Genomic DNA, 12,660 nt, shown 5'->3' on the forward strand with positions numbered 1-12,660 from the left:
GCTGTAAGTTCTTGCTTTTCACAGGGTACCCTGTGAGTATCTAAGGCTCATGTCCCTGATTTGTGGTTTATGTTGGAACCAGAGAAGCGGGACTCCCCTTCTCTGCCCTTGCCCCTCTAAAGAACAAAAACTCAAGGATGACAGCTCTCAGATGATGAGTCAAAAAGAGCAACTTCCTCTGCATAGGATAGCCTGTAGAAAAGCCATCACAGGAGTCAGGTCACTCCTGTGTGACCCTGAGCCTGTCATATAACCACTTTATGTTCAACTTACTCCTCTGCCAAGAGGAGATAAGGCCACCTGCCTTCCACACCCCCCACATCGTATAGTGTTTTAGGAACTAAGTTTGATAATGTCACAACACCTTGAAAAGAATAAAATCATATAATTAGCAATTATTTAAGAAATACTGTCATTTTTATTACTAGTTCAATTACTAATCTGTGTTTTGGGAGGGAGTTCAGGTGAAAGACTAAGTCGATTCTTCAGGGACAGCTTTTTCCTGTGTTCTGGCCACACTGGCGCTTTGTGCTAATTGCTTGTGCAGGGGTGGAGATCTACCCTTGGGCTCTGCAGAGTCAGCCAGAGCAAGCCAGGCTTCCAAGTGCGACCCAATGTTTCTCCAGGGCCAGAAGAGCCCCGAGGTTAAAAGCTGTGGCCCCAGTTCGCGGGCAGGAGGAGCGCAGCACAGCCTCCTTCTCAGTCCCATGCCTGCCCTCTCTCCTTGATTCACTAAGCATGGAGACAGCGGATGGATGTGGGGGAATCTCGAAGCCAAAGGTACATTTCCATAAACAATCCCTAGACTGATTATTAGAGAATCCAGGATATAGGAGAGAGAGGCAAAGGGGGAAAAAAAGATGGGAAAAGGAAAATAGCAGATAGAGAAGGAGAGAGAAAACGGACAGTGTTAAATAGCTTTTTAAAGGCACTGATTTTGGGGGCCGGGTGTGGTGGTGCATGCCTGTAATCCCAGCTACTAGGGAGGCTGAGGCAGGAGAATAGCTTGAACCCAGCAGGTGGAGGTCACAGTGAGCCAAGACATCTTATTACTGTGATGTCTCTTAGCAGTAATAATTTCCATAAATTTACTATCTATTTTTTTCTTTCATTCATCGTTAATTGACTTAAGATTCAAACTCCCCCATTTCTTATTCTTGAGTTCTAAGATTTGGGGAGGAGAAAAATCCCTGTTCACTTTGTCTAATACCAGCACCCCCCCAAGACCAAACAACTTTGGAAGAAGATGAGCAGTGTCTTTCTGTCTGTTTCTCTTTCTTTCTTTTTTTTTTTTCTGAGGTGGAGTTTCACTCTTGTCGCCCGGGCTGGAGTGCAATGGCGTGATCTCAGCTGACTGCAACCTCTGCCTCCTGGGTTCAAGTGATTCTCCTGCCTCAGCCTCCTGAGTAGCTGAGATTTCCGTCATGTACTACAACGTCCAGATAATTTTTGTATTTTTAGTAGAGATGGGTTTCACCATGTTGGCCAGGTTGGTCTCGAACTCCCAACCTTAAGTGATCTGCCTGCCTTGGCCTCCCAAAATGCTGGGATTACAGGCGTGAGCCACTGTGCCCAGCCCTGTCTGTTTCTTTTCCCTAAAGGGACACAAGGGAACGAGCACTTGAACTGGCAGGAAGTAGTCGAATGGATTTCAGGAAGAACTTCTGAAAAGAAAGATGAGCTGATTATCAGGTTAGTAACTCAGTTCCTCAGCTCATCAAGTCCTAGATGAAAAGAGTAAGTAGGCCTGGCTCAGGGAGGCAGAGGTTGCAGTGAGCTGAGATTGCACCACTACACTCCAGCCTGGGCAACAGAGCTAGATTCTGTCTAAAAAAATAAAAAAGAAAAGAAAAAGAAAGACTGTACCCAGTCTCATGAGATGTTAAGAATTATTTGATGATTGGCCGGGCGCAGTGGCTCACACCTGAAATTCCAGCACTTTGGAAGGCCGAGGCAGGTGGATCATGAGGTCAGGAGATCGAGACCACCCTGGCTAACACGGTGAAACCCCGTCTCTACTAAAAATACAAAAAAATTAGACGGGCATGGTGGTGGACGCCTGTAGTCCCGCTACTCGGGAGGCTGGGGCAGGATAATGGCGTGAACCCAGGAGGCAGAGCTTGCTGTGAGCCGAGATCGCGCCACTGTACTCCAGCCTGGGCGACAGAAGGAGACTCCATCTCAAAAAAAAAAAAAAAAGAGTTATTTGATGAGTTAGAGGTGGGCATAGTAGTTATATACCTGAAAAGACAGGGATCTCCTCTGTAAATCTTGTAATTTCCCTTACTAATTACCCATTAACTAATTTAACCCCTTTTTGCATAACCTCTGTTTGTATCTTTTGCCTTTTCCACCTAAACTTATTTAAGCTTAAGCGATGTTTTGTTTGCTCTACATTGACCTCCTCTTAAATTGTATATTCCCAGCTTCTGTATTTGGAGCATAAGTCAATATTTAATCTTTCCATTATTTCTGCGATTTTATAGATTCATCATGTTATTCCTCAAACGTCATCTTTCTAGATCTAGCACTGAGGTAAAACTCAGAGGGGAGGGATGTAGAAGAGAGCAGAGGAAATTTAACAGAGATTTCTGGGGAGCTTTTCCAAATGCAATGTGTCTGCCTCCCCCTTCCCTGAGCGTATGAAAACCTTGGCTGGGGAAATGTGTTGTTGCTGTTGTTTTCAAGAGATAGGGTCTCCCTCTGTCACTCAGGCATTGGAGTACAGTGGCTCACTGCAGCCTTGAACACTGGAGCTCAAGCGATCCTCCCACCTCAGCCTCTGAAAATGCTGGGATTACAGGTGTGAGCCACCATGCCTGACTGAAATTTGTCTTTTGAGAATTTTCACATCTAATTCTAATGGTCAACTCTCTCTATCCTGTCATAGCCATTGTTCTCAACTGAAGAGCCCCTCAGTTCTTGGGGTCTTTTGGTTCTGTCATCGTGAGGTATTTCCTTCATTTCCGTGTTAGCTCATGCCTGGCATTCTGATGGAATCAACTTTTCCATTCGTTGTGTAACCAATAGTAGATGGGGATTACAACAAAAGTTTGCAATCTAGGCCAGGCACAGTGGCTCACACCTGTAATCCCAGCACTTTGGGAGGCTGAGGTGGGCAGATCACAAGGTCAGGAGTTCAAGACCAGCCTGGGCAAAATGGTGAAACCCTGTCTCTACTAAAAGTACAAAAATTAGCCAGGCATGGTGGCGCATGCCTGTAGTCCCAGCTACTCAGGAGGCTGAGGCAGGAGAATTGCTTGCACCTGGGAGGTGGAAGTTGCAATGAGCCGAGATTGCACTCCAGCTTGGGTGACAGAGTGAGACTCTGTCTCAAAAAAAAAAAAAAAGAAAGAAAGAAAGAAAGAAAAAAAAGCTTGCAATCTTAAAAAGTAAGTTGGAGTTCAGGTGCAGTGGTTCACAGCTGTAATCCCAGCACTTTCGGAGGCTGAGGCAGATGGATCACTTGAGCCCAAGAGTTGGAGACAAGCCTGGGCAACATGGCAAAACCCCATCTCTACAAAAAATACAAAAATTATCTGGATGTGGTGGCACATACCTGTGGTCACAGTTACTTGGGAGGCTGAGACAAGAGGATTGCTTGAGCCAGGAAGATGGAGGTTGCAGTGAGCTGAGATTGTGCCACTGTACTCCAACCTAGGTGACAGAGAGAGACTCTGTCTCAAAAAAAAAAAATTGGTTGTTACTTAACTATGGATCCCAGATAACTATTAGACCATTCCTGATGCAAATCCACCTCAGCCAACAGCTTGTTCTTGACTTGCTTTTCTCCCAGCAGTTTGCTCTGAATGAATTTGTCAAGTGACTGAAGGCAACCAGTGATGGATGGGGCCAATGACAGCTCCTTGAAGGGCTTTGCTCTGATGGGCATATCTGACCATACCCAGCTGGAGATGATCTTTTTCATAGCCATCGTTTTCTCCTATTTGCTGACCCTACTTGGGAACTCAACCATCATCTTGCTTTCCTGCCTGGATGCCCGGCTCCACACACCCATGTACTTCTTCCTCAGCAACCTCTCCTCCTTGGACCTTGCTTTCACTACTAGCTCAGTCCCCCAAATGCTGATCAATTTATGGGGACCAGACAAGACCATCAGCTATGGTGGCTGCGTGACCCAGCTCTATGTCTTCCTTTGGCCGGGGGCCACCGAGTGCATCCTGCTCGTGGTGATGGCATTTGACCGCTACGTGGCAGTGTGTCGGCCCCTTTGCTACACCGCCATCATGAACCCCCAGCTCTGCTGGCTGCTGGCTGTGATTGCCTGGCTGGGTGGCTTGGGCAACTCTGTGATCCAGTCAACATTCACTCTGCAGCTCCCATTGTGTGGGCACCGGAGGGTGGAGAGCTTCCTCTGCGAGGTGCCTGCCATGATCAAACTGGCCTGTGGCGACACGAGCCTCAACCAGGCTGTGCTCAATGGTGTCTGCACCTTCTTCACTGCAGTCCCACTAAGCATCATCCTGATCTCCTACTGCCTCACTGCTCAGGCAGTGCTGAAAATCCACTCTGCAGAGGGGAGGCGAAAGGCCTTCAATACGTGCCTCTCCCACCTGCTGGTGGTGTTCCTCTTCTATGGCTCAGCCAGCTATGGCTATCTGCTTCCGGCCAAGAACAGCAACCAGGACCAGGGCAAGTTCATTTCCCTGTTCTACTCAGTGGTCACGCCCATGGTGAATCCTCTCATCTACACGCTGCGGAACATGGAAGTGAAGGGCGCACTGAGGAGGTTGCTGGGGAAAGGAAGATAAGTTGGCTGAGAGAACACTCCTTCGTTATTTATTGCCTCTTCATCTCTACATGCGTTTCTCATTAACTCTCTCTGGCCAGGTGAACATGAAGAATACTAATTCTGGTAAAACCAAGGCATGTTCCTGACAACCCTAAGCTGACAGCCCTAAGCTGTCAGGAACATGGTTAGTGTTATTCGTAATGTTCTACACTTATTCACCAAAAATCCTACTGTGGACTACCAATAGCAGGGCAGACATGTTGTTCAGGGCTCAGAGGTTATTGACCTGTTACAGACCTGTCTCACTGTCTCTGTCTCTGTTGCCCACATGTTATTTATTATGCCTTATATTTCTGCAGAATTCTGTACTTTTCTAAGCAAAGCACCCCCACTTGCAGTATCTTATATAATGTTACTATCATTCCATAAAATCAAGCAATGTACTATTAACTTCATATGAAGACCCAAACAATTCATCTTTTTACCCTATTTGTCATCATCTTTGCCTATCTCTCTTTATCTCTTCTTCACTTTTTTTAAGAGTTGGAGTCTTGCTCTGTTGCCCAGGCTGAAGTAGAGTGGCATGATCATAGCTCACTGCAGGCTTCAACTCCTGGGCTCAAGCAATCCTTCCGTCTCCTGAGTAGCTGGGACTATAGGCACATGCTACCACACCTAACTAATTTTTATTTTTATTTTTGTAGAGATGGGGTCTCACTATGTTAACAGCCCAGGCTGGTCTAGAATTCTTGGCCTCAAGTAATCTTCCTGCCTTGGCCTCCCAAAGTGCTGGGCTTATGGGTGTGATCTACCTCACCTGGCCTGTCTCTTCTTAATAATGCAGTATACCACTGGGTGCGGTGGCTCACACCTGTAATCCCAGCACTTTGGGAGGCCAAGGTGGGCGGATCACCTGAGGTCAGGAGTTCAGGACCAGCCTGACCAACACGGAGAAACACTGTCTCCACTAAAAATACAAAATTAGCTGGGAGTGGTGGCACATGCCTATAATCCCAGCTACTTGGGAGGCTGAGGCAGGAGAATCACTTGAACTTGGGAGGCACAGGTTGTGGTGAGCTGAGATCGTGCCATTGCACTCCAGCCTGGGCAACAAGAGTGAAACTGCATTTCAATAATGATAATAATAATAATAATAATAACAATAATGCAGTATATCTCTCCATGCTTTCCATCCATATATCTCTCCATCATCTTGTTTACCCTCTCCCTTATGCCTACATTCCAATTTATCTTCTACTAATCTATTATTTAATAAGAAAAGATTAAGCCAGGCATGGTGGCTCACGCCTGTAATCCCAGCAGTTTGGGAGGTCGAGGCAGGTGGATCACGAGGTCAGCAGTTCGAGACCAGCCTGACCAACACGGTGAAACCCTGTCTTTACTAAAAATACAAAAAAATTAGCTGGGCATGGTGGCGGGTGCCTGTAATCCCAGCAACTTGGGAGGCTGAGGCAGGAGAATCACTTGAAACTGGAAAGCAGAGGTTGCCATGAGCCGAGATTGCACCACTGCACTCTAGCCTGGGCAATAAGAGCAAAACTCCATCTCAAAAACAAACAAACAAACAAACAAAACCAAAAGAAAAGATTAAAAAGGTCATTTGCGGCTGGGCGCAGTGGCTCATGCCTGTCATCTCAGCACTTTGGGAGGCTGAGGTGGGCGGATCACCTGAGGTCAGGAGTTTGAGACCAGCCTGGCCAACATGGTGAAACCCCATTTCTACCAAAAATACAAAAATTAGCTGGGTATGATGGCACACACCTGTATTCCCAGCTATTCAGGAGGCTGAGGCAGGAGACTTGCTTGAACCCGGGAGGTGGAGGTTGCAGTGAGCGGAGGTTGCAGTGAGCTGAGCTTGCACCAGTGCACTTCAGCTTGGGTGATAAGAGCAAGACTCCATCTCCAAAAACAAAAACAAAACAAAATAAAAAGGTCATTTGCCTTTTGATTCTAGTCAAAGAGGGCCCTTTGCTACTGTCTTATTGAAATCATCCCACCCAAAAGTCCCAGCCATCAGATGTCCTACCAGCATTTGAGTATGCTAGTCTGGTCGGTGGATAATGGAATGTCCTAAGATTCTATATGTAAATTTAAGACCCCAGGAAAGATCATCCATCCATAAAGTATGTTCTCTGCCTCAAGATCTAGTCTTGCAACCCTGCAGTTCCTAAAATTCAGCAATCAGTTCAGCACACAATAACTCATCTTTCAGGAACTCACATGTTGGGATCAGAATGCCAATATGTGATTCTGCACATTCCTACAATTGCCAAAGGGATCCCCACCTGCTACCACAGTTCATTTACTGTTTTCCCAGACAGAGAAACCAGGTTAATATAAGAAAGTTGCATGACAACTACATTACCATAGAAAAGGAAATCAATAGGTTTTAGAACTAGTTCAAAATGGCCTTTGGCTTTGTGTCCCCATAATTTCAAAACACATGTCTTATACATAGTAGATACTCAATAAATGTTTAGCAAATATAATTAATAAGCTCATGAGTCCTCCTTTATCTTGCTAAGAACTAAATTTGTCAAATGGACTGTTTTCATGTTTTCCACTTTGGGGTCATCCCATCCCTTGGACAGCATTGAACAAACAATGATAAATGTTCCCTTTTCCACATTCCCATAATTCCTTCCAAAGACATCTAATCATACTGTCCTGTCGTGAATTTGTTTTTCCAATAGCAGATCAAAACCATTTTGTCAGTTCCTCATACAGCAATACTCAAATACATCTCCAGAAGTAGACAACTGGTAACATTATCTTGGTGAATTTATTAAAGTCCAGAGTCTTGCAGGCTCAACACTATTTTTTTTTCTTTCTTTTCTTTTTTTTTTTTTTTTTTGAGACAGAGCCTTGCTTGGTTGCCCAGGCTGGAGTGCAGTGGCAAGCTCAGCTCACTGCAACTTCTGCCTCCAGGGTTCAAGCAATTCTTGTGCCTTAGCCTCCTGAGTACCTGGGATTACAGGTGTACGCCACCATGCCAAGCCAATTTTTTTTTTCTTTTTGGTGGAGGCAGGGTTTCACCATGTTGGCTAGGCTTGTCTCAAACCCCTGGCCTCAAGCAATCCACCATCCTCAGCCTCCCAAAGTGCTGAGATTACAGGTGTGAGTCATTGCACATGGCCAGGCTCAACATTTTCATTGATCAGTACACTCAGATTAGGTCAAATTATCAGGAGGTAGGTTCACAATGACCAAGCTCCTAAAGCTGTTATGTAAACCAAAATGCCAGCTGATTAATTTATGAGAACAGTACCAAGAGACTGAACAGTCATATCCTCCAGTCAATTCATTTAAGTTGTGAAATAACTTGGGGGGAAATAGGAAGAAAATGGACAGGTATTCCTGAGACATTTTGGAGTGCCACAGAGCCTCTATATGGAAAAAATTGGACATTTTGTAACTAGCACGGAGTTCTGGGTATGGTAAGACACAGGGAATTAGAGGGAGAAGAACAAGCTAACTGGCTATGATGAGGAAATAAATACATCACAGGGACCACATATAACTTCATCAACACACATACGCTTATGTTCCATTCTCAATGGTGTACATGAAACAAGGTCAAAATTTGGGAGGAAAAGAAGCAAATATGAAGCAAGCTCCTTGTTATTGAGAGTTTGGAGTTCTACTTCTAGGTGTCCAGGAAAAAAAAAATGTTTGGTGTCTTGTTCAATTGGAAATTCAGGAAATGACAGACAAAACAACCACCAAGGGGCTGGGCGTGGTGGCTCACGCCTGTAATCCCAGCACTTTGGGAGGCTGAGGCGGGCGGATCACAAGGTCAGGAGATCAAGACCATCCTGTAAATGATGAAACCCCGTCTCTACTAAAAAAAAAAAAATACAAAAAATTAATCAGGCGTAGTGGCGGGCACCTTTAGTCTCAGCTACTAGGGAGGCTGAGGCAGGAGAATGGCGTGAACCTGGGAGGCAGAGCTTGCAGTGAGCCGAGATAGCGCCACTGCACTCTAGCCTGTGCGACAGAGCGAGACTCTATCTCAAAACAAAACAAAACAAACAACAACAACAACAACAAAACAACTGCCAAGGGGCCGGGCGCGGTGTCTTACGCCTGTAATCCCAGCACTTTGGGAGAATGAGGTGGGCAGATCACTTGACGTCAGGAGTTCAAGACCAGCCTGGCCAACATGAGACTCTGTCTAAAAAAAACAACCGCAACAACAAACCACTAAAACCACCAAGACCTATGAAAGGTTCACCAACCTTAGTAAAATAGAAATGAAAAGCATTTGAATATGCTCATCTGCTCAGTGGATTTAAGTGAATTTGAGAGCCCATCTCATAGAGCCCTTCTCAGAGTCTGTCTGGATCCCATACCTTTCCCTTTAAGGTATCAAAGGCTGCCTGAATACCTCAAATGAGCAAATTCTGAAGCTGCCAATGAAGAGAGTCAATCCTTTTCCATTATTCTCAGCCTTCAGGCTCAAGTCCAGTAAAGATTAGGAAAGATTAGAATCAAGGAAATGAAAGGAATAGAAATTGACTTTGGCTTGATGCATATACGCTCTAGTATGTGAGCTCTGAATTAGGGACTAAGGCAGGATGCAGTGGCTCACACACCTGTAATCCCAGCACTTTGGGAGCCCGAGGAGGGAGGATCACTTGAACCCAGGAGTTTAATACCAGCCTGGGCAACATTGTGAGATCCTATCTCTACTAAAAATTTTAAAATTAGCTGAGTGTAACGGTGCTTGCCTATACCCCCAGCTACTCAGGACGGTGAGGCAGGAGGAACATTTGAGCCCAGAAGTTCAAGACTACAGCGAGCCGTGATTGCATCACTGCACTTCAGCCTGGGTGACACAGTGAGATTCTGTCTCATATAGATACATAATTAAATAAATAATAGACTAATTTGGAAGCTCTATTAATGACTTTGCAAAAAGGTCTAGTCTATTTGACCAACGGTGGCTAAGTGTACTGAGTGCTCGCCATGTGCTAGATGAGGATCTAAACTCTACACACTTCCACTCATTCAATCCTCACAACCCACGGGCCATGTGCTATTATGCTTGTCCTCATTTTTTTTTTTTTTTTTTTTTTTTCTGAGACAGAGTCTCACTCTGTGGCCCAGGCTGGAGTGCAGTGGCAGGATCTCAGCTTACTGCATATGCTTGTCCTCATTTTAAGATGAGGGCACTGCAGCACAAAAGGAAACTTGCCCAAGATTATGCTGTGTTAGGGCAGGGAATCAAAGCATAATCGTCTTGACTCTAAAGCTGTGCATACTCTTTTTTTGTAAAAAAAAAAAAAAAAAAAAAATCACAAATTTACAGAAAAGTTGGAAGCATGAAACAAAGACTTCCCCTGACCTCCATTCATTTGAGAGTAAGTTAGCAACCTGATACCCTGTCTTCCCCAAATATCTTGGGGTGTATTTTCAACAAACAAGGACATTATCCTACAGAACCACAATATAACCATCAAAATTAGAAAAATGGGCCAGGTGCAGTGGCTCACGCCTGTAACCCTAGCACTTTGGGAGGCTGAGGTGGGCAGATCACCTGAGGTGAGGGTTTGAGACAAGCCTGGCCAAAACAGTGAAACCCCATCTCTACTAAAAATACAAAAATTAGCTGGGCATGGTGGCACGTGCCTATAATCCCAGCTACCCAGGAGGCTGAGGCAAGAGAATCTCTTGAACCCGGGAGGTGGAGGCTGCAGTGAGCCAAGATAGCACCACTGCACTCCAGCCTGGGCAACAGAGTGAGACTCCCATCTCAAAAAAATTTTTTTTCAATGAACATTAATACATTACATTATCTAATCTGCAGACCCCGTTCAATGTTTGCCAGCTGTCCCAAGGATGCCTTTCATAGCAAAAGAATTTTCTTCACAATCATACATTGCATTTAGTTGTCATGTCTCTAGTCTTTGTCAGTCTGAGATGTTTCTTCAGTCTTTTCTTGATTTTCATGATTCTCACACTATAAAGGATTGTTAGCCAGCTATTTGGTAGACAATGTCTCCATTTGGGTTTGATGTTTCTTCACATATAGACTCAGGTTAGCATCTTTGGCAGGAATGTCACAGACGCGAGGTTGCATTCTTCTCATTGTGTCCTATCAGGGGGTGTATATTTCAGTTGTTTTCATTTCTAATGGTGTTACTTGGATCACTAAATGAAGGTTGTGTTGACCAGTTTTCCCGTTGTTTCCCTCTTTGTAATTAATAAGTGTCTTATGGGGAAGAGCTTTGAAATTATGTAAATATCCTGCTACTAATTAAACTCAATTTATTCATTTATTTGGTTCTATCTTATGCAATTAAAGTTTTCTGTTTTATTCAATGGTTTATAACAAGGGTCTCCAACCACCAGGCCACAGAAAGAGAAATACATATATGCGTATATATATGTATATACATATATCTGACATGCAAAGCAGTGCTCTGCCCTTGCTTTTTCCCACACTCAGGCTCTGCTTTCTCTTTCTCTCTCTCTTTTCTGTCCATTTAGTCATCTACTACCCTGCCCTCCAAATACAAAGGCAGCAAGGTGCCCCAGAAAGTTCAATGCTCTGGGAGTCAAGAGCTTGAGTATTTGGGTGCACTCTGCAACTAATTAGTTAGGGTAGTCAGTGGCTCTCTATAGCACTCTGTTTCATTATCTGTAAAATGACTATAATAGGTGGCGGGAACATTGCAGGAATCAAAATAGATAATCTACATAAGAAATGTATGTGTTTGGAAAACTCCTCCATGGTTATTCTTAATCAAAGAGGGCATACATTTCTTGGAAGTGTCATCAACCTATTTCACATCCCACTCCCTGTATTTATATCCTGATGAGCTACTACTCCTTTGTGCTGCAAGGGCCTTCATAAATGACGGATGAAAGAAGGTGGGCAAGACTGAAGGCAGAAAGACTACATAGAAGCCTTAGTATGATCCTCCACTCTTCCTTCTCTCACACTCCACATCTCAATCCAGTAGCTCCCTCTTCAAAATATATCCAGAATACCCAATCCAGAATCACACACACGTGAAAAGTAGAAAAGTATTTGCATGTCCACCAAAAGAGGAATGGTGGATTATATATACTGTGGTGGGGGCAGGTGGGGAGGAGCATGAAAAAACACTGGCATGGAGACTTCAGTTTTAAGTGAGAATGTTCTGCAGTACTTAATATTAAGAAATAAAAACACCTTAGAGTGGGGGGAAAAAAACACTGGATTAGAAACGGCCTAGGTGGGTGGATCACGAGGTCAGGAGATCGAGACCATCCTGGCTAACACAGTGAAACCCTATCTCTACTAAAAATACAAAAAATTAGCCGGGCATGGTGACGGGCGCCTGTAGTCCCAGCTACTCGGGAGGATGAGGCAGAAGAATGGCGTGAGCCCAGAAGGTGGAGCTTGCAGTGAGCCCAGATCGCGCCACTGCACCCCAGCGTGGGCAACAGAGCGAGACTCCATCTGAAAAAAAATAAAAATAAAAATAAGAAACGAGTTCTGGTCCTTAAAGTCACTTAAACTGTTTTGGCTTCTTCGTATGGAAGATGAAAATGGTAATATAATTGACTTAGTAGGGATGCTGTAAGTATGAGTAGTGTGTAAATGTTTACAATTACGCATGGCACACAGCAACCGCCACCTTTTCTATCAGGGCTGTTCTCACCTAACTGTAAAACAGGAAGGCGTACCCAGCTGGATCTGGGCCCTGTGTTCTCAGGCATTGTGATTGGTCCCAGCATATGACGCAAGACGGGTTTCATTGATGGAATTGCTGTCAATTAGCGAAGAGCGGAAACCATGCGGAGAGGGCGGTGTTTTAGTGCCACACTTGCGCGACTCGCTCCTTTCTTTTCAGGCTTAGCTACTGCGCATGCGTCTGGCCCTCTTGAGGTTCCCG

At 44.7% G+C, this 12,660-nt stretch overlaps 1 protein-coding gene across 1 annotated transcript; it reads left to right on the forward strand.

Moving 5' to 3' along the window:
* The first annotated feature begins 3,656 nt into the window (after positions 1–3,656).
* On the forward strand, positions 3,657–9,789 carry OR2C1 (olfactory receptor family 2 subfamily C member 1). The gene has a single exon (XM_073015111.1). It carries the CDS (start codon positions 3,843–3,845, stop codon positions 4,770–4,772), a length of 930 nt encoding a protein of 309 aa, XP_072871212.1. The 5' UTR covers positions 3,657–3,842; the 3' UTR covers positions 4,773–9,789.
* Positions 9,790–12,660: the final 2,871 nt, after the last annotated feature.

Source organism: Chlorocebus sabaeus, chromosome 5 (assembly GCF_047675955.1).
Source record: "Chlorocebus sabaeus isolate Y175 chromosome 5, mChlSab1.0.hap1, whole genome shotgun sequence".
NCBI lineage: Eukaryota > Metazoa > Chordata > Mammalia > Primates > Cercopithecidae > Chlorocebus > Chlorocebus sabaeus.